The 22,238-nt window shown below is 42.2% G+C and overlaps 1 protein-coding gene across 1 annotated transcript in view; it reads left to right on the top strand.

Moving 5' to 3' along the window:
* Nucleotides 1-22,238, top strand: part of ARFGEF2 (ADP ribosylation factor guanine nucleotide exchange factor 2) — a 2,483,667-nt gene that overhangs the window by 2,349,677 nt on the left and 111,752 nt on the right. Inside the window, exon 36 of the mRNA XM_044089932.1 lies at nt 5,796-5,964. Within this exon, the coding sequence (XP_043945867.1) occupies nt 5,796-5,964 (169 nt within the window). The remainder of the gene's footprint in view (nt 1-5,795; nt 5,965-22,238) is intronic.

Genomic DNA, 22,238 nt, shown 5'->3' with positions numbered 1-22,238 from the left:
CGCTCAAAGCTCCCTCTCTCTCACGGTGAACAGAGAATGCTTTGCCAATCCTTTCACAGCCAACATCAGCAGTGCACCCCATCACCTTCGGATGGAGTTGATGGAGCTTCAAACCGATAGTGGCCTGAGAGCAAACTTCCAGGATGTCGCGATGGAGGACTTTTACAGTCTACTGCCCCCTGACTTGATGCCACAGCTGCGACTTCATGCTGCCCGTGTTATGTCCATGTTTGGGAGCACCTGTCTGTGCGAACAGATGTTTTCAATAATGAATCTAAACAAGAACATGCACAGATCACGCATCACAGATGAAAACCTCCACGCTGTTTTGCAGGTTGCCATAGCACAAGACATAAAACCAGACATTGACTCACTGACCAGGGGATAACGGTCTCAGACATCTGGACAGAAAGCAATAGGGAAGCAATTTTAAAACCTAAATTTCAATGTATTAAAAAAAAAACCCTGCTTTTTTAAATTTTTTGCTTACAGTTTGTTTTGTGCTTCTTGTTGTTTTCAGAATGTGATTAATGCACCTTGCTAAGGCACACAGTGATGGCGCTGATGGATTTCAATGCTCTGTGCATTGATTAATGCACCAGGATGGCATGAGATATGGTCTCTCAGGATGATGAAGGATTTTTACTTCTAGTCTTAGTAGAATCTACTATATCTTAATAAAAAATTTTGGCCCACGACTTGGCCTTTGTGTTTTTATTTTGGCCCCTTATGTGATTGGGTTTGAAACCCTTGAGCTAGGGACTTCTAATGGAGAAAGGGAAGCATCTCACTTAAAGATGCTTTAGCATCCAGTCATGACTAATTGGTTGTCAAATAAACCTTTCACAAGCACCATCTCTTTCCTTCCATGCAGATTGAATTTAGTGCTTGAACAATGTTGTCTGGCTTTACCATTCCTGGTTTTCTTTTTTCAAAATGTGTTAAAAGTTTTATTTTTTGTAGTAAAAAGGCAAGTAAGGCCAGCAGAATGATCATCTGGGAAGGTTCTGACATTCATTAAGAGCCCCACATTGACCTAGTCTGCTCTTCATTTGTTGGTCATGTTCACAGGGTAGTTTAAGGCCTCTTAGAGAATGGGCAAACTCTACATCAGCACCCTGATTGGAGAACGAATGTTCTCCAGCAGGGTATTAATGTAGAACTAATGCCCGCTGTAAAAAGAGTCTCCCACTTCTTGGCAGCATATCAAGCCGCCATGAAGCTCACACAGGAAAAACCTAATGGCCGCCATTATTAACACTCCCTAAGCAGCATTTTTGCTATTTAGAGAGTGTAAAGTAAAAAGAAAAACTTAAAATAACAAAGGCTGTATGTGTATATCTGTGAGTGAGAGTATATGTGTGTATGATAGCAGAAGAGAGTGAGAGAGAGAGAGAGAGAGAGAGAAAGAGTGAGAACAATCCCTGCCAGCAGCACTCATGCAGTCCTGTAGCAAGAATGCAGTGGAGTCAGCAATTATTCATCTTGATCGTTACAACAATCGAATTTTGCTAACACTTTGCAATGTAGGTTGGGAGGGTGGCCTAATGGTTAAGGTGTTTGCCTTGCAAACACAAGATGCAGGGTTTGAGTCTCACAAGGGATAATTGGCTAGGCTTAAAAATGGCTTGAAAGGGCAGATAGCCTAGTACTAACCTATGAACCTATGTATAATGAGTCAAACCACATGTCTAGGTGGTACACAGAAAGTAAACTGATGCGCTGAGGTCTACATGGCAACAGAATAAATATCTGCTGCCAATTCATTCTACCACAACATATAAGTTGCCATATTGAATAAAAGGCTATACATGTCACATATATCCATTTTCCATATTCAATTTAACACTTTCACAAGGACATAAGCGTTAAGATAAACATCATATTTTCATAAATTCATTCTCCTCAAAATGTTAATGACAGAAAATTCAAGAAATCGAGCCAGTATTTTACACGCAATAAGCAGTGCTTTTGCTGTTTTGTGAGTGTAAAAACAAACAGAAAAAAGTGTATATGTGTCTGTGTATGTGTACGAGTGTGTTTTTTTGTCTGCGTATATGAGTTAGTGTGTATGAAGGCAGAAGAGAATATGTGTCTGTGAGTGTGAGAGAAAATGAAGAGTGAGAGTGATCCTTGCCAGCAGCAGCAACAGTTGAGGTTTGCATACCTCTCAACCTCTTACATCAACATATCTGGATAATCATAAAATAAACGGGGACAAAGACTCAAAATAACATATTTTTACATGTTCCTGTTATAAAATCACATTACTTCAACATTAAGATTTGTATCAGCTTCAATTTTCTGAAGCAGAAGTGTGTGTGTGTGCATGCCTGAAAGAGAGATACAGTAATAAATGTACTACGTACCTCTCGACCTTTCAGCTAAAGAAATATGGGTAAATAAAAATAAAAGAAGAGCAAAGGCTGAAAAGTAGGAATAGATTTTAATTATTGTTCTTATAAAAGTTGCTTAAATAACAGGATTTATGTTAGAAAGTCTGAAACTGAAATCTATGTCCTCATTTAGAGACATCAATCTCTAATAACAGGCAATAAACCAAATGTTTTAGGAGAAAAGAACCAAAGAAAAATGAAGAAAATGAGAGACTTTTAGAGCATTGTATTTTGGATGTAAAATGCTTCCTCCAACACCATTAACATTTACTACAGCAAGTTTGAAACATTTGGCAGAGGAACTATTTCAACATCAAAAATATATAAAAAATAATAAAGTACTTAAAAAAATAGTAATTAAAACACAACAATTTTAAAGAGTGTCCATTCTGTAAGCACAATAATGCCCTCCAGGGTGTGTGTTAATGTGTAATTAATGCCCTTCCAGGGGTGTAGACACCCTACGCCTGTGGTGTTGGGCCTCATAACACTCCTTGGCAGGAGTTAATTACACATTAGCACACACCCTGTCTGGCATTATTGCTTACTTGTTGTTGTTAATATAATTGTGACTATTGAAGGTTGTTATATAGACTGCTACCTAAAATGAGAAACCTAGAATGGTATGTTTGTGCAGTAAACAATATATCCATAGCTGTTGCATTCCTGCTGTGACATAGTACATAGCTTGTACTAGAAGCAGGGTTATGCTGAGAATAAATGAGAATAAATCTCCCCTCATCCATCTCGAATTCAAAGCACTCAGAAATAAAGTAAAATAGCTCATTACCGCTGATTGACAAAACTATTTCTTCAAACTTCAAAACAATAATAAAACAAACCCACAGAAGTTCTGGAAAGGAATATCCACCCTTATCAATCCTGGCAACTTACTCAACCCCACTCCTGACCCCAATGCTTCTGACAATGACTTAGCTACACAATTCAACTCATTTTTCATAGATTCCATCTCCAAACTAACATCTTCATTCTCCAATACCTCTCCATCCTCCACTTCTCCCACTAGCACTCCTCCATACTCCTCCATCTCTACTACCACTCCCTCTCCATCACCCCCTCTTCACACACCTCTTCCCTACTCCTCCATCTCTACCACCACTCCCTCTCCATCTCTGTCACCCCCTCTTCACACACCTCTATCACTAAAACCAATTCCGACGTCCACAATAAAAAAACTTCTACAAAAACTAAAACCATGCTCCAATGCCCCTGACAACATTCCTTCATACTTCCTCAGCATTGCTGCTGAGGCCATAGCCTACCCCATAAGTATATTAATCAACCACTCTATCCAAGAAAGCATGGTACCCCAAATCTGGAAAAAGGCTTACATCATACCTTTACACAAAGGTGGCAACAACAACAATATTGCAAACTTCCGCCCCATAGCTGTCTTATCCCCCATCTCTAAACTCCTAGAAAAGTGTATCCATTTACAGCTACTACCTTACCTCTTAGACAATAATCTGCTCACTCCAACTCAGCACGGTTTTAGACCCGGCCACAGCACTATGTCAGCCCTCCTCTCCTTCCTAGAAACTGTAAATAAAGCTCGGGACTCTGGTCATATTGTCTCTACCCTCTTACTTGATCTTTCAAAGGCCTTTGACACTATCTCTCACAAGCTCCTTCTAACCAAACTCTCTCAACTCAACTTATCTCCTTCGTCACTGTCCTGGTTCTCTAGCTACTTATCTAATAGATATCAAGCAGTAAAATGGAAAAAGGCCACATCCTCTTTTCTAATCACCCCAACTGGAGTTCCCCAGGGCTCCATACTGGGTCCTCTGCTATTTAATATATTCATTAACGACTTCCACAACTCTATTCCATTCTCCAGCATTATCCAATACGCAGATGATTCAACTATCATCTGCACTGCTACATCCTTCCCAGTACTACAAAAGCTTACACAAGATGCCTTCTCTACCACTGAACTCTGGATGAAAGATAACCACCTTGCTCTTAATGCCTCTAAAACCAAACTAATGGTATTTACCCCCTCTAAACACATCTCTATCAATACTAATTCTCTATTAATTACCAGCCACAACAACACATCCCTGGAATTGGTGTCCAATGCTAAATTACTTGGTGTTCAAATAGACAGTCACCTCAAATTCAACTCAGCATAAAAAAACACATCAAAAACTAGGCATGCTATACAGACACAATCACTACCTTACACCCTCCACTAAAATCACTCTCTCTACCTCATTCCTCATCCCCTCTCTTCTCTATGGAGCCCCACTCCTAACCAACATCCATTCTTCCCTAAAAACAAAACTTTCCACCTGTTACAATAAAATTGCTAAATTCGCTACCAGCCATAAATCTTCTACCCACCATTGCTCTTCACTCCATAAATTAAAATGGCTTGAACTTCCTAACCAACTTATCTATTCTCAACTTACTCTTGCTCATAAGCTCATTTTCAAACCTGACCTCTGTCCATCTCTTTCTTCTGCATTTAAATTTCACCTTCCCAGCAGGGTACTTAGATCTAACAACCAAATTCTAATCGAATTGTATAAACCAAATCGTCCCCCTGGTAAAAATCTCCTAAACTTTAGCTTAGCACGACTCTGGAACTCCCTACCTCCTGCCATTCGCACCACTTTCAACCACCTTATATTCAAAAAAATCTCTTCACTCTCATCTACTTTCCCAGTGGGAATGCTCTTGCTCACATCCTTCATGATCCATACTGACTTGACACTTTCCTCTTAAAAAGAAAACATTTTTTTTTGTACACTACATTGTCTGCTCTGTTGCAATTGTTTCTTACTTTCTAAATTGAAATGCTCACCTTTCCTAGTCTGTATCATCTAAAATGTTTACCACCAGTTGTTCTTCCTAAAAGTGTTTGCTCCAACTGTAATGTGAACAGTACTCTGTCTACCACATATTGTATGCTCTATTTGTAAAATTATTGTACTATGGATGTAAATCTTACTGTAACCTTATCTGGAGCTTTTCTCCCCAGGACTCCATTGAAAATGGGTTCATTTGGCCCAATGGACTATCCTGGTAAACCAACTGTAAATAAATAAATAAGTGTTTTTCCCCTGTTCATTTCAGTAATTGCATACCTCACTGAATGGCAAGCTAGAAGGCTTATGTTAACCAGTATATACATATGTATGTATAAGGCAACCAATTTGTGTTTTGTTTCCTCTAAAAAAAGATAAAGCCATTTTACACTGTTGGAGATGGTCCCAGTTTGCAGGCACTTAATACAGCATACTGAGGCAGTAAAGGTTACAATGGAACTGTCTTTTTTTTGCCCAGGTTTTTCATTTTGAATTGGATTTATTAAAAGCATTTTATATTTAGCAGCTTTCCCAGGTATTTTACACATTTTTTTTTCTTGTGCAGAGGGATGCCCTGGATGCTGACATTCATATTGATACAGAAGAGCATGGCATGTACAAATACATGTCTTCTCAGGATCTCTTCAAACTACTGGATTGTCTCCTAGAATCCCACTCATTTGCAAAGGCCTTCAACTCCAATAATGAGCAGAGAAGTGCACTGTGGAGAGCAGGTAATTTAAACTACCAAAGCATTAAAATGCAGGCTCTGTGAGAGGCAGATTGTAGGTGTGTCACTGGAGCTGCAAGCAGACTGTTTATATCTGACATGTTGTATTAGAGAAGGTAAATACACTAAACATGTTTTGAGTCAGATGCATCTGCTGTGTATTTTGCTTGGGGATTCCAGACATTACCTGTTGCACAGGTTGTTTCTACACATATGTTATGGTTTACGCATGCTTTTATGAATTGTATGTATCATGACTTTTTAACTTACTCAGATGCAGCATTAACTGGATTATGTTGGAGGGTGGCAACACATATCTGGCAGCTCTCCTTGGCTTTGCAGCATGCCCCTGATTTTATCCCATATTTTTGCACTGTCTCTTACAAAAGTATTTTTTCGTAGTAAATCACTGAGAATTAATGTAAGTCAGCAATAAGAAACATTATATACAAAACATTTTGTACTGTTGATGTTTTAATTGAATTAGAGTAATATTTGAAACTTGGTTTTAATTTTGGTCCTTTGTCCCTCCATTATTTTTGATTTTGTCACTCATTCCTATGCAAGGGAGTTAAGAGAGATGCAGAGTTGATGTGAGGCAATCAAAAAGCACTGCCATCTGTTCCAAGGTGTGCTGGTCTTGCTTCACATTAATTTTACTCAGTGAGTCAGGTAGCGGTAGAAGTAGAATGAGAATAACACTAATGGCATCAACAAAGATGTGATGTTTAATACATAGATCATAATTGCAGTAGCCTAAGCTGTATGGCCCTGCAGTGGCCAGCCTGTCAGAGCTTTGGGCACCTTCCTTGTGCTTCAACTTCAGGATTACCTATGAAGCTCTATATAAAAAGCAGTAATAGTGTAAAAACCTCCCGGGCTTTTTTTTTACTACAGAAGTGATTGCTTCTTTTGTGGACCCTTTTTAACTGTCAGTCAGCTAGCGAACCTTCAACAGCTGCTGGGGAAGACCTTCCTGCTTCTAATATTTTATGAGGTAATATTTGTTGTTGCTTGGAAATGGTCTGTCTTTGCATTTATAAGGAATTGTCGTGTTGATAGTTGTGTAAACTTTTTGTGAGGAAAAGTTTTAACTTTGATTAAAATGTTACTCAAATTTTAAACTTTTGTGTGCTGGGACAGGATGTTGTGCTTTTGGGGGACTGTCAGTGGTTTACTTACCTCAGAAAAACTTATTCTCTACCACTCACCTTACCAACCTCTAATACTCACTTATTAGCTGTCTTTCCTGGCTTACTTATAGAACATCCATTAGTCTCTTCTGTTCTACCTTTCCCTGCACAAAAAAGAAGACGCTTACTAAGCAATTTTTGAGTGTCATACCAGCTCCAGTATTTTCTCAGCAGCTGGTGGTTGACTCTGCTATGGCCTGTTATTGTTCCTCAGACCACCCATCTTTTCCTCCAGTCCTCTGGTTGTAACCTTCCAAGCCACCAATGATGGGGGATAGCTATGTGTTCTGCAGCTACTTTTGTCTGTGTCAGGATAAGGAACAAGTGAAGGTTCTTCACTTTGCTAGGACAGAGATGTGGAAGAGGGGTCTGTTGTGCCTAAGAGTCCCTATTCAGGGAGAGTGTGCTTAATGAGAAACTTCCAGTCTGCTGTTTCTTGTTCTATGGAGAATGCAGATTTACTGGGATTTGCCAAGTAACTTATTACTGCTTTTTCCTTGCATTTGCAATCTTCAGGCAAGAATGAGTGCAGTGATGAGTCCTGTAGGGAAAATTGCATACAAATCTTGCAATTTTATTGTAGCACTGCTGTAATTTACTAGACCTATTGTTGAGCAGATTAGTGAGTGTGGATGCGTAAAGTAGTATTGAAAGTAGGTAGACAGAAGCTGTAGATTTTCTGCTGTGTTCAATGCGAAATTTATGCAGTATGAGGTCCCCAGTTTCTGTTGTTTTTTTTTTTAAGGTTTGTATGCCTAGGTCAACTGGTTATCACCAGTAGTGATGCAGAGTAGTTTGATAGTAACTTGTTGAATCTGGGTGTTTCTTAAGAAAGTAATGGTTAGTTCTGGCTTAGTTTAGCTGAACACTGGAAAGAAAGTATCTGAGCAAATGTTTAGAAGAACCTTGGCATAACATAGAAATGTACATATTTGCAAGCGTTTTTTTATCAAGGTATCATATAAAATGTGTAAATTGTTTGGGGAACATGCACAGTACTCCATGAAGTTGGTTGTCTGTCTGAATTGCTCCATTTAGTTCAGCCTATTAAATTACAAAGTAAAATGTATTTATTTAACAGTTTTTGTTACACAGAAGGTTGAAGCTGAAGTTAAATGTTGTGGAAGTCGCATGTATTTTGGAAATCATAATTGAATTGTTAAACATGACTTGATTTACAGTATCTGTGAAATATTTGTATGTGGTTGCAATGGAAGTAGTAGGTTTTATACCTGGCCATCAGATATCCAGTACACTTGTTAAACAGAAAGTATGTGAGATTTAGGATAGGGCAGCCAAAAAGGTAAAACAAATTGAACAGATTAAGTAGCAGTTTTTCAGAGCAGAAGATAAGGAAACAAAAGGCACTAGACTCAAGACAAAAAGAAATTGAAATATGAGACTGTTCCGTGACTAGGTGGGTGAAGAATGGGTGTATTTAATGGAATGAGTAAAACCCAAAATGGTGGCATGAACTGAGTTTGCAAAATGGTCATTGGAATTGGCACTTCTGAAACATTTGCCACCAACAAACAAAAAAAGCTAAGCATTTGCTGAACCTGAATACCCTGAGATGACTTTGAAGCATTGCTTGCAATTTGTGGAAGCAATAAAACAATGTAAACTTAGAAAAGTGAAGTATAAATGGTCATTCTCTTCTACTTTTAATGGGTTTTGGAATGGTGGGATATTGACTTTAGATAGTCCATATGAAACAATTGGTAAAATAAAATAACCATCACAGAGATTAGCCAGTTACAGGTGCAGCAAAATGAAGAGTCTGTTGGACTGGTAGATGCTCATATCACTGGAGAAATTGAGGATGAATGGGAAGAGACATCTGATTCAAATGGTAAAAGTAGTAGTTTGTGTGCACAAGAAGGCTGGATAAATGTCATTGTTCTCTGACTGTTCAGAGTAACAGCAGGGGTATGTACATTAAAGTTCAAGTTGCTGAGATTTTCACTCGGTGTCATAAAATGCTAAAATTTGGGCCTGTGCTGTAAGATAATATCCAGTGTTGTCTTTTCCATCCATTCTCAACCTGTGTATCCAACTTGAATCTGATGTAGGCCTTTTCAGAATTTTCAGTCCAAGTACTCTGCCTCCTCTTCCCATATAACCCCACTCTAAAGACCTCTCCTCAGATCTCATTTTCCACCATTGTATTTGGATTGTGGTCAAAGCTCTAGCAGTTTGCATTATTTTTGGATAGTTTGGGTAAAAAAAATTGCTATTTTCCTCTACCCTTTGTTATTAATGTGATATCTGTAATTAAGTGTAGTTTTTTGATATATTTTGTTGTTAAGTATTATCTTAGCGTGTAGTGCTTTGATGTTTCCCACATTTGCAATCTTCTTTCTCTATGAAACAGTTGTTACAGGGTTAATCAGTTAATTATTAATTATTGTTAGTTATTATTAAGAAGTATTACTTGATGAGGTTAAGGTAATTTCTTAGGTATTCTCTTGTGTGTTTTTTTATGTAGGTAGTGGTGAGCTTTTTCTCTTTTGTAGCTGTAATGTGCATGTATCCTAGATTTGGATTCCCCTAAATGTAGAGAAAGCTTTCTGGTTTAAAAAATGTGTTTCCTGTGGGCATAAACTGCTGGCACAGGATACCCACGACATTTAGAGCACAAACCCTCAGTGAAAGGGGATCAAAATTTGTTGCTGAGAGTCTTCTTTAACTATCCACTGCTTCTTCCTGCAGTCCCTCCCCTATCAAGAAGACAGAAAAGCAGGGAAAGAATAGATCAAGGGACAAGGAGTCTCAGTTCCATGGAAAAGTGTGGGCAGATCGCAAAGTCTTCCTCATCTACTGAGGGACAGCTGGAGCCAGAGTTATACCGCTGTTTGGCACTTTCACCTCTGACCCCTTCTCGTTCATTGGTGCTAATTTGACTCTGATCTCCAGTGCTGCTAGTCTCAGAGTGTTCCATCTCCCCTACGCTAAGCATATCCAGACCCTTTTAACTAAGGATCCTACTGCCGGTTTGGGCAGACTCCAGTCTCCTTTCTTCCTTATTAATCCAGTGGACTTTTCTCCGGGACCATCACCCTCTCTTCAACTGGTCTGATCTTCACCCTTTCAGATCCAATTTTCATATCCAACAACTACAAAGAGGTTGTCCAAACCACTGTTGGTGGCCTTATCATCTAGGTCTGGCGTGTTGGTTGGTATCCTCAAGCCTTCAGATGTGGAGCAACTGCTGAGATCATTTTTTGTTGGCACCGATGCAGCAAGATATTATTCCTGCCTCCTTGGCTCTGAAGCCTAAGATTTTGGCTTCCAGTATTGCTGTTCCTCCCCCCACTTGACTCAACTCTGTGGTTTTTGGGTCCAACTGTGCTGCTGTCCCTCCTGGTGTTGCTGATTTCATTTGCCAGGTCCATCCATGGCATTCTCAACTCCAGCACTATCAGAGCTAGGTGCTCCTCAGAGCTGAGCATTCGGTGCTGGTGTCCTAGGGTCAGGGTTGACCTTCTTGGTCTCTGAGTTGTCCCTGTGGGTGCTTCAGCTTTTAATAGCTTGGCTGTGATTTGTATATCAGAGCCAATCAAGTAGGCATCAGGCATAGGTGGATCACTTGGATCCTCGCATCTAAGAAGATCTTGGTCCGACCCCCCCCAAGCTTCACTTTCAGCCTTCAGTGTCATGGACAGGATTGTCTCCTATTTGGAGATGGGAGGATCAGCAGTTATTTCAGAATCTCTCACCAAGGATACCAACCTTGATGAAGGGGAGGGTCTGCCATATCTTCCCTTAGTGTGGTCTCCTTTGGCAACTTGCTTGAATTGTTGGAACAGCATGGGGGATGGACCACCAAAGCCGCTTTTCCCAGATGAGTGCAAGTTTCTGGTGCCATTTGGCATTAGCCCATTCATGTCTTGGGGTGTCTGAGGGCTTGAAGAGAACCCATTGTGGTGAAACTGATCCCCAGGAAACCAGGTAATAATTTTGGTCCCTCTAAGGACGGACCCCAGTGGAACAAGGGTCTGACAGTGGACACCATTGTGATTGTGACTGCCACCAAAAGAACATCTGTGCGGAGAGTTCTTTAGTCCATCTGTCCAACAAAAAACCTTAGAACTTGGATCACTTAGGAAAATACATATATTCTTCAGCCACCTTTGCTTTGTATGTGCTGAATTATGCTGCCCATTTGATGAAACTTGAGCAGGACTTTGTTGCTGAAGTATCAAAGGTCATTATGACCCAGCAGCATCTGGAGACTCAGTTGTCTATTATGCAGTCCCCACCCAGTGTCCCCATGAGGCTGTTGTCCATTGTGGCCAATAGGACATCCAGCATAGCAGGCACTGGCATTACCATACGCCATCATGGTGATGCCGGACTGTTTCACAGTATCCTTTGTTAATGCCCCCCTTTGACGATTCTTCCTTATTTGGCCCAAAGGTCAAAGAGAAGCTAAGTAGAAGCGATCTTCTGTAACTCGCAGAGGTCTTTCTGTAGGAACCAGAAGGGTGGAAAGCTTCTCTTTTTTTCATAAACTGCAGCAGCTTTTCCAGGGTACTCCTAGTGAGAGACACCCCCCCCCTCAAAGCAAGGGGAAACTGTAATGGATGCCGCCTACATGGCAGGGGTGGTCCACACCATCAGGACTTCTGCAGGACTTTCTTGGGAGGCCCTTCCAGCATCCCTGAAGGGTTACACAACTGTTACACTTTGGAGGCAGTTGAGGGTAATTTGGATCTCCATCCAAGAGCCTGGGAGGCCATCACATCAGATGCATGGGTGTTAAGAGTTATGTCCATAGGTTATACAACTCCCTTTTATTCACTCCCAAAGACTTCCAAAAATCCCTCCCAGTCATTTCACCCTGCCAGAGAAAGGCTGCAGCACTGGAAATTGAAACAATGCTTGACAACCAAATCATACAGGAGGTCTCACCAAACCAACACATATTTGGGGTCTATTTCAGATTCTTCTTAGTACCAAAAACCGCCCCTTAGGGACCTATTCTGGATCTCAGTAACTTCAACCGATTTATCACACAGGCCAAATTCCAGATAGTCATGGTGCAGTCCATCTCCCCCTTCTGAGGAAGGACAACTGGATGTGCTCGGTGGATCTCAAGGATACCTATCATCACATAAAGATAGCAAAGCATTCTAAACGATTTTTGTGCTTCTGTCTGGGTACCAGTGATTAACAGATTTGGGCTCTGCCCTTTGGTCTCACCACAGGTCCCTGTGAGTTCACCAAATGCATGTCTGTAATGGCAGTCTGGCTCAGGTTGCAAGGTTTCCAGGTCTTGCTCTACCTGGATAATTGGCTCCTGACTGCTTCCAAGAAGGCATCTGTAATCTAGACCCAAGATTCCTTGCCCGAGATGTTTCTGTCCTTGAGTACAAGAGTGAATTATGAGAAGTCCAACCTGAATCCAGTTCAAGTGCTAGAATTTATCAGTTGCTATGTGGGTATGATCACTCAAACATAAAACTACCATTATCAAGAATGAATTCTCTTCATCTCCAGGCTTTTCATATTCTTTGACTTCAGTCCTTTATCTCTTTGTGCAGGTGGAAGCCTGTATTTGTCTAGCTCCTTTACTGAGGTTCCACATGAGTGTTGTAATGGACTCTAGCAGTTCAGTGGTCCTATCTAACTCATCCTATGGGCTTTCTAGTGACTGTAACAAATGTTTGTCATCACTACATTCAGTGGTGGTTGGAATCTCCACTGGTAGCAGCAGGTAGACCTTGTGTACTTTTCCATCCCCAGGCTATGGTGACTATGGATACTTCCCTTCTGGTGGGAGGTGGGGGCATTTCTAGAAGAAGAAGGTCCAAGTTACCCAGTCATGGTATGAGAAAAATCTTCACATCAATGTCTTGGAGATGAATGCAGTCTTCCTAGCCTTTTAGGACCTTCTTCCCAAAGGTGTGTTTGCCATTTGGACTGACAATTCTTCTGTGGTATGATGTCTGAACAAGCAAGGAGAAACTCGATCCTATCCCTTTGTGCCAAGAGGTCATCAGGGTTTGGCAATGGTTAATGTCCTCTCTGCAGTTTCTGCTTGCAGCACATATCCCGGGGGAATTCAACATCCTGGCAGACAATTTGAGTAAGAATATTCTTCTGCCTCTTGAATGGTCCCTGAATCCAGACATATCAGTGCAGATTTTCAGCCACTAGGGCAATCCCTGCTGCAACCTACTTGCTTTCCTGTCCAACACGAAGTGCAGCAGTTTTTATGTCCTGACCCCTCCAAAGGGGCAGTCACCAAATGACCCTCTTCTGCATGCTTGGCCCCAGGTCTTATTTATTCCTATCTCTTACTCCTTTGATAACCAGAAGGCAGCCTGTTGCAGAGTGACTGGCATCTTCATTACCCAGTTCTGGTCTTGTCAAGTTTGGTGCCCCTTCCTGTAGTCTAACCTGTTTACTTGCTCTGAGTGCTTGATCTGGTTCTGGGTCTGATTTCTATCCTTCAGAGTTACCTCTCTCAAACCTTCACTTCCTCAAACTAACCGCATGGTTTCTGCAATTCTGATGATGACTAGGGAATCCCAAGCTCTCCAAGAGAGTTATTCAGTTCCTTTCATCCTCTCAGAAACTATGCACTGGAAGATTTGTGTTAGTAAATGGAATTGTTTTCCTATTCAGAGTTCTTGCAAGGGCTTATCTCCTTTTTCCACACCATTAGCTGCCATTGTGGATTTCTTGGTCTTTTTCATTCTGGTCATAGGTATTCTACCATTAATGTGCAGCTGGACGCCATTTCAAACTTTCATATTGGCATGGATAGTACCCCTGTGGCAGTTCTTAAGATCTGTAAGGCCGTTTTGAGTCCACATGTTTGGGATCCGGTGCCTTCTTGGGACCTTTCTCTGCTGTTGTAGTTCTCATTAGACCTCCCTTTGAACCATCAACCACAGTATCTTTGAAATTGTTGTGGAAAATTCTCCTCTTGGTGACAGTCACATCAGTCAGAAGAGTGCCTGAACTCCAAGCATTATCCTCTGTTAAACCTTTTATTTTTCATAACAATAGGGTTACCTTAAGAACCAGTCTTTCCTTTTTGCCCAAGGTTGCTTCAGAGGCTAATTTGAACCAGCCCATTCATTTACAGGTATTCTTTCCAAATTTCATTAACAAAAGAGTAATTACTTCATTGTTTAGATGCTTATAGGCAACTCATTCTCTTTGAACAACCAAAAGTTTTAGATAGAAAGTCTGACCTACTTATCCTTCTCAAAGTCAAGAGCTTGGTAAGCCTGTTTCCAAAGTGACCCTATCCAAATTGCTGTCCAGTTGCATTTCCTTGGCAAATTCTTTGAAAGGAATGTCTTTACCTGTGAAGCCTAGGGTCATTCCACAAGAGCAGTGGCTACTTCGACTGTCTATTTCTTGCAGGCTTCTATTGATGGTATTTGTCCTGCAGCTACGTGGTCTAACACCTCATATTTGTATTCCATTACAAGTTGGATGTTCAGTGTAGGTCTAGAGCAACTTCTGGTTCTGTCATTTTGCAGAATGTTCTCTCTTAGGACCTCCTTAGGGTGTTAAGTGGCTGGGAAATCTGACCCACAGGTTGAGAATGGATTGGAAAGGCAACATCAGATACGAAAGTTATGTACTTAGCATAATGATAGATCCATGGTTGTCCTCTTCCATCCTTCTCAAACAACACTTTCTGTGTGCCCCATCTGTATTGTCACCTTTTAGTGACTGCTCATGATTTCTCTTGCAGTCCTGCTTTGAAGCTTGTATAAGAGGGTCTATTTTTGCTGCCTTCTGTTCCAAGCTTACACATTGAGTATCCTGCGTATGATGTTTTATAATTCCAGGAGTTTTCATGGGACAAATTCAGTCTCGGGAGAGGTTGTTAGAGAGGGGTATTAAGGGTAGAAGAGGTGGACTGAAGATTCTGAAAAGGCCAGCATCGGATCTAATAACCCACAAGTTGTGAAGGACTGAGCTCTGTTGTTATGGTAAGGACATAACTTGTCTTTTCGTTTTGTACTTTTATGGGTGGGCAACCTTTGAAAAGTGTGAGGGGTATTACTCTGGTAGATGCATTGATACAAGTCATTATTTGTTAAACTTGAATGTTATCAAGTTAAATATGAGTTACGTGAATGTGATGAGTTGCACATTATTTCATGCGAGTGCTTGAATTTGTTAATTGTTGAGATAGTATTACTCGAAAGTGAATCCTACATTCTGTGCTAAAAGGTTAACCATATGAAAATATAAATAGTTTAAACTGGAATACAGTGAAGTTTTGAAAATATGCGTGAAAAGTGAGGGCAGTTGTCTCTGCTCCCTTCTTTGTTCTTTTTTTCTTTTAAGTTATAAATGTTCAGCAAACAGATTCAATACATTTTGAAGATTGAAATATAGTGACATTTTTGTTATATTATTAGTGACCATGTTATTTTAAAATATAGTAAACACTTGTATTAAAAATATTTACAACATTTTATTTTTTAACTTTGGTGTTTTGGAAACTGTTGAAAGGTATGAGGGACAGTATTCAGTTATGTAGATGTGTTGCTATAAATTTGTATTTATATATTCGAATATTTCTGAGTTAACAGTGAGTTAAGTGGCTTAATATAGTATTTCATGTAGGCGCTTTGTTAATGACATTACTTGAGACTGAATACTGCAGCTTATGGTAAAGGAGTAAACATGCAAATTTTAATTTTACATTCAAAGGGTGAAGTGTTAATCATATGAGTGATGTAATTGGGGGAGTGCCTTTCCCTTTTCTCTTTCTTTTTTAAGGTACTGAACAAATTATTTGCATTTAACAGGTTTTGAGTATAGCGACACATTATTATTTAGGTATTATGTGGACTGGGATTCATAGCAAATAGCACTACAGCACAAGTCAACCTCCACCAATGAGATGATTTGTGCTGCAGTTTGGACTGATTCATAATCATCTAAATTCTCTAAAAGGCAACATCTCATTATCTGTGAATTACTTCACTGCGTGGTTGGAAAAACTACTGTAGCACAAGTACCAAAAAGAACCCTCCTCCCAACAACCAACAAGGATAGAGACACACACACACACACACACACACACACACACACACACATACATATATATTAACACTCACAATAGTAATTTGTGTACAGACATTCATAGACCCACTTATACACTGTCATTTTGCTTATATATGCACAGTAACACATCAGCATACAAATGATACACTGCCATTCACACACTACTTAGCACCATTTGCTAGTTGTGTAGTGTGAAGTGGCTGCAATTCAGTCTGCACAGATTCCCATCATTAAAAGGCATAGGTGTGCTCCACAAAGTTGTGTTCTAGTCTCCCAGCCTTTCCCTTCTCCTGCATAGTTGAGGTATGTTTAAATCCTGAACTAGGCAGCTTGCCTAGGGAAAACTGTAGATGTTGTGTAGTCCAATCTCACCTTCATTTTTACATATGAGTTCAGAGCCGATCCTCCGCTCCAACTTGGCCGATTTACAAGCTCGAAGACTGCTGGTTGGCTCGTAGCTAAGCAGGTATCACATAGTGCACCAGTACAAACCCAGATCTCTTTGCCGCATCGACGAGTTCAGTTGTGCTTCTCTTCACTCTGGCTAAGTGTCAAATTCTTTTCTATTTAAATATAGTATGCTTGTGTTTCATCAGAATGAGCTATTAGAGTTAATATTGTGTTGTTAGGGTTGCTATTATCCTAGGCAGTTGCATTGTTTGCCCTTTTGGTGCAATCTTAGTTTAAACTTGCTGTTAGTCTGGTATCCTGTGTGCCAGTTTAGAGTTCCTTGTAGGCACCGTTGTGCTTTTTTTTCTATATCAGGTAGTGTTGTTTTTTGGCAGTTTTCCGCTGTTAGTTAACAGGGGCTCCTTTTGTTATTTCTGACCATTATTGGGTCTCCATTTGTCAGTCAGCTTAGTTTCCTCAGAGACTGTATTTTTGGGTTTGAGTTTCCTTCCCTAGTATGATAGCTATTATTCTTAAATTTTATTAAATAGAGTCACATACAGTTTCTGTGTGCATGAGTTTTTCCTTTTTCTGGTCTGTTTAAATTAGAAGACCTAGCTTTCTGTTCCACTGGGCTAGGCCCGTTTAAGTTAAAGGACCTAGTCCTTGTGGTACTTCCTTCTATAGGGCTAAGCCCATTTTAGTTAGAGGACCTAGTCCTCTCCCCTTCTTCTTCTTCTTCTTCTTCCTTTCCTGGGTGTTGTATGTGTGTGGAATGTCTAAAGAGAGTAAGGAGCACAAACCTTCGGGTTTTAAAAAGTGCATGAAATGCTCCCAAAAGATGTCTATAATGGATGGTCACAGTAGCTGTGTCTACTGTTTAGGGGCCATCCATTTGCAGGAATCGTGCCTGTTTTGCCGTGCTTTCTCTCTTAGGGTGTTACAGGAGAGAAAGAACAAGCTTATACTCAAGGGTCTACTAAAACCATCTTTTGAGGAAGTTCTATTCAGTTCTTCGGCTTCCTCCAAGTCTGGCAAATCTAAGTCTTCAAAAAGGCCTTCTCCGGCACCAGCTGGTGTCTCGAAGCCACCTCCTAAATAGTCAAAATCTGCCTCCTCGACTCCACAGCCTTTGGAGACAAAGGAGAGCACCATTGTGGTGTCAGAATCAGTTCCAAGTGTTTCGGAGCCGGCCTCTGAACCGATGGAATCAGCAGTTGAATCTGCTACTCGGAGCCGGTCTGTGGATTCCCTACCAGTTTCCATGTTACTGAAGTCTCCAGTGCCCCTTAGGTCAAGATCCCCTACTATGTCTGCCAGGTCTTCCAGGAGCCTTTCTAAAGAAGATGTGGAGAGGGTAGTATTGAGACTCTTGAAGTCGTCTGCTTTACCAAAATTATTGTTGGCTCCGACCCAGTCGGCTCCGGAGCCACTCGGTCCAGCTTTGCCCTTGTCTGCTATTCCTCCTCCGAGCCATGTTGGCCCTTCGGAGCCAGAGTGCTTGGTGCCACCGGAGGAATTATCGGTTCCAGCTCCCTTTGTCACTGCTTTGGAGCCAGGTTCGGCTCTGACACGCTCGGTGCTGTCCGTCGTGTCCAGGGGCCGAAGCTCTCCTGTCGGCGCTGAAGGGGAAGGTTGGAATCGATCTTCTTCAGTTCCGAGCTTTCCTCTTGGTGCGTCAGCCAGGGTGAACTCGGACCCTGCATCTACCTCAGAGCCGACGGCTCTGGCTCAGATGTCAACCTTTGTCTCTTCGGAGCGGGGGAGGTCTTCGGAGTCAGAGAGGTCAGCGTTTGAGATGATGAGGAGTGTGCTGTCTCATTCTCCAGCCCCTACCAGTGGTACCAGCACTCTCCCCCCAAGAGCACCCACTTAGGTCTCAGCCCCTACTCTCTCCGGAGACAGCAGAGACCCTCAGCCTCAGGAGCCATCAACGGGTGTCCCCCACTCTTCCGAGGCCTCCCTAGAATGTCCTTTCGAGGAGCCTCCCCGGAAGAGGATATGTAAGAGGAAGCATGTTGACTCCCAGGATGAGTCTTTGACATTGGACACTGACCTCGAGGAGTCAGAAGGGTCCCCCAAGTCCCCCTCTGATGATGTCTCCTTCATGGACATCCTGGAGATCCTTAAGCAGAGGTGCAACTGGCCCACTGTCAACCCTTCTGATGAGTCGGTGTACCTGAAGGCTTTCAGGTCCCAACCTTCTGCCTCTTGGGTGTCTCCACCCTTTGACGAACTGATGGATCTAGTTAATCAAAAGGTGTGGGATACTCCTGATGCCGCGGAGCCAGTCCCCAGAAGACCTAATAAGTTTCTGTCTCCCCCTTCTGGTAAAGAGTTTTTGTCTAAGGGCATTCCCATAGATGCCGTGGTGGCGGTGGCCACAAAGAAGGAGCTGGCGGAGACTTCTTCCTCTGTTCATCCGCCAAACAAGGATTCTCGACAGATGGACAGATTTGGGAAGCATATCTTTAGTTCAGTGGCATTTACCCTTCGATCGTTGAACTATCTCACTCACTTTACGAGTTTGCAGAGGGATCTCCTCAAGGAGTTAGGAGATTCTATATAAGGTGCTTGTAATGAGGGAGTACCTGACACGATTTCTGCTCAGTTGTCCACCTTAAATTCTATAGTTACCTCCTCCATGCAGCTTATCTCCTATGCAGCTGATGGAGCGAGTAGAGCACAGGTTCAGGAGTTGCCGTGAGGTATCACTTCTGGATGCGCTTGTGTAATTTTGTGGAATCGTTTGTCTACTTTCACCAACGCCCCATTTGATGGTTCCTCATTGTTTGGTTCTAAAGTGAAGGACACACTCACTTGGTGTGAGCAAGAAGGAAAGACACTTTCTGCCGTGGGAGTACGTTTTACTGTTCCCTCTCAGCCATACCCCAAAGGTCAAAGGGGCAGTAAAATGTGTTTCAAAAAGTCCCAGAGGGTCTTTCCGGACACACAGAGTGAACCCTCCTTCAGAGGCAGAGGAGGAGGAGGAGGAAATGGGAGACGTCGCCCAAGAGGCAGGGGTGGTCCACAATACCAGCAAGGCCATGATTCCTTTCGTGGACGGCCTTATCAGTGCTCCTGATGTGGGGCTCGACTGCATTTCTCTGGGGCCGGTCAGGGGTCGCATTTCTTTGTATCCAGAAGCATGGCTAAATATCACTCAAGACAAGTGGGTACAAAGAGTTGTTACCAGAGGCTATATCATACCCTTTTCCATTCCACCATTTGTTCCCAAGAAGATCCCAGATGTACCACCCAATCACAGGGATCAGGCAACTGTAGAGATCAACAAGTTGCTCTTAAAAAAGAGTCATCCAGTCCATCCCAGCAGACCAGATAGGATCCAGAACTTACTCCAGGTTCTTTTTAGGAACAAAATGAACTGGAGATTGGAGGCCAATATTGGACCTCAGCAGATTAAACGAATCCATGAAGAAGGACAAGTTTTGGATAGTAACACTGCAGTCGATACTCCCGTTGTTAGGGAAAGACCATTGGATGTGCTGTCTAGATCTCCAAGATGCCTACTACCATATAAATATGGACAAGGTGTCCAGGAACCATCTACGCTTCCGGCTGGGAGCCAGTCACTATCAGTTTCATGCTCTGCCCTTTGGTCTTACCACAGCATCCAGGGTGTTCACCAAATGCATGGCAGTAGTGACAGCTCACCTGAGATGTCGGGGATTCCAGGTGTTTCCGTATTTGGACAACTGGCTCCTACTCCTCCAAAACAGGGACGCCACTATTCAACTTTGTGCTCAGTGAGGGATCTCCATAAATTAGGAAAAATCTGCATTATTGCTCTCTCAATCTGTGATTTTTATAGGCGCAGAGGTAGACACAGTGAACATGACAGCTCGTCTCCCTGCCAAAAGGGCACAAAACTTAATCTTTCAGATTCAACATTTTCTCCCGTTGCAGAATGTCAAAGCGAAGTGGGTTCTTCAGCTCCTCATGACTATATGACTTCCACCATTCTATTAGTACCATTAGCCAGGTTGCACATGAGAATTCTCAAGTGGCTTCTATCTTCCCAATGGTCCTCCCAATATCTCCCGCTGAGTCATCCTATCCTGCTGATGGAATCATGCAAGAAGGACCTTCTGTGGTGGATAGCTCCCAACCAGTTGAGCACGGGTGCCCCCTTTGTTCTTGCCCAACCCATTGCCACTATGACCACGGATGCCTCCCAGATCAGGTGGGGGGGGCATTATCTCGGCAGGGCTGTCCAAGGCACATGGCAAGAACACAAGGCTCACCTACATATCAGTGTTCTGGAGATGAAGGCGGTGCTCCTGGCCTTGCAAGCACTTCAAGACCTTCTTCCTCTAGGGACTATTGCGATACAATCAGACAGCATGTTGGTAGTTTGGTATATCAGCAACAGGGTGGTACCAGATCTTACCCACTCTGTCAAGAGGCCATGCGAGTTTGGGAATGGGCGATTTCTTCCCAGCACTTTCTGGCTGCAACGCACCTTCCAGGGACGACCAACGTGATAGCCGACAAGCTCAGCCGGGCGATCCTACTGCCTCACAAGTGGTTTCTGAAACGGGAAACAGCGGAACAGATTTTCCGAAAATGGGGACAGCCTTGCTGCGACCTTTTTGCCAGTCCAGTCAGTGTCAAATGCAGCAGCTGTTTTTCCCTCATTCCCCCTCCGGGAAAGACACCCAGAGATGCTCTGGCTCATGATTGGCCCATGGGAGTTCTGTATGCCTTTCCTCCATTTCCTCTCATTTCCAAAGTGATTCAGAAAGCCAGTCAGCTGGGAAGCAAGTTGGTTCTCATTGCTCCTTACTGGCCATGTCAAGTCTGGTTCCCCTTCCTCGGGCCTCTTCTCCTGGACGATCCTTGGATCCTGGACCCAGCTCCAGATCTGACGACTCACATGTCAGGTTCTTTACATCCCTCAATCCACACCCTCAAATTGACAGCGTGGCTACTCCAGTTCCATCCCTAGTCAGACTTCATGATGTATCATCCTCAGTGTCGCATATTCTTATGTCCTCCCATAAACCTTCAACTAGGAGGCTGTATGGCAGTAAATGGAAAAGATTATCTATTTGGGCACAGAAAATGAATATAGATACCTACATTGCTTCTTTCCCTGTGATTTTGGAATTTTTCTCCGAGCTTTTTCAGCAAGGATCTGCCACTGCCACTATGAGTCCAATTGGCAGCAATTTGTCATTTTCACTTAGGGTTTCCAGATACCAATTTAATGTCTCATGAGCTATGCAAGACCTTTTTGAAAGGAGCCACTCTACTGAGACCATCGCTGCAAGAACATGTGGCTTCTTGGGATTTAAATTTTGTGTTGTCCAAACTGACTTCTTCCCCGTTAGAACCTTCCCACTCATCTTCATTGACATTTTTGTCTTGGAAGACTTTGTTTTTGGTAGCTATCACGTCAGCTAGACAGGTATCGGAGCTACAAGCCTGGTCTGTTAAGCCACCTTATTTGATCTTTCACAAAGACAGGGTGTCACTGCATACTAATCCCTCCTTTGTCCCCAAAGTTTGTTCCCCTGCTACCTTAAATCAATCCATAGAACTCCAGGTTTTCTTCCCTAATCACTGTAATGCAGCTGAATACCGTTTTCATCAGCTGGACGTTCATAGACAACTACGTTTTTAT

This window comes from Protopterus annectens, chromosome 12.part0 (assembly GCF_019279795.1).
Source record: "Protopterus annectens isolate FY-2018-M chromosome 12.part0, PAN1.0, whole genome shotgun sequence".
Taxonomy (NCBI): domain Eukaryota; kingdom Metazoa; phylum Chordata; order Ceratodontiformes; family Protopteridae; genus Protopterus; species Protopterus annectens.
Note: the sequence above shows the minus strand (reverse complement) of the source record. Positions and strands in the feature narration are given on the sequence as shown.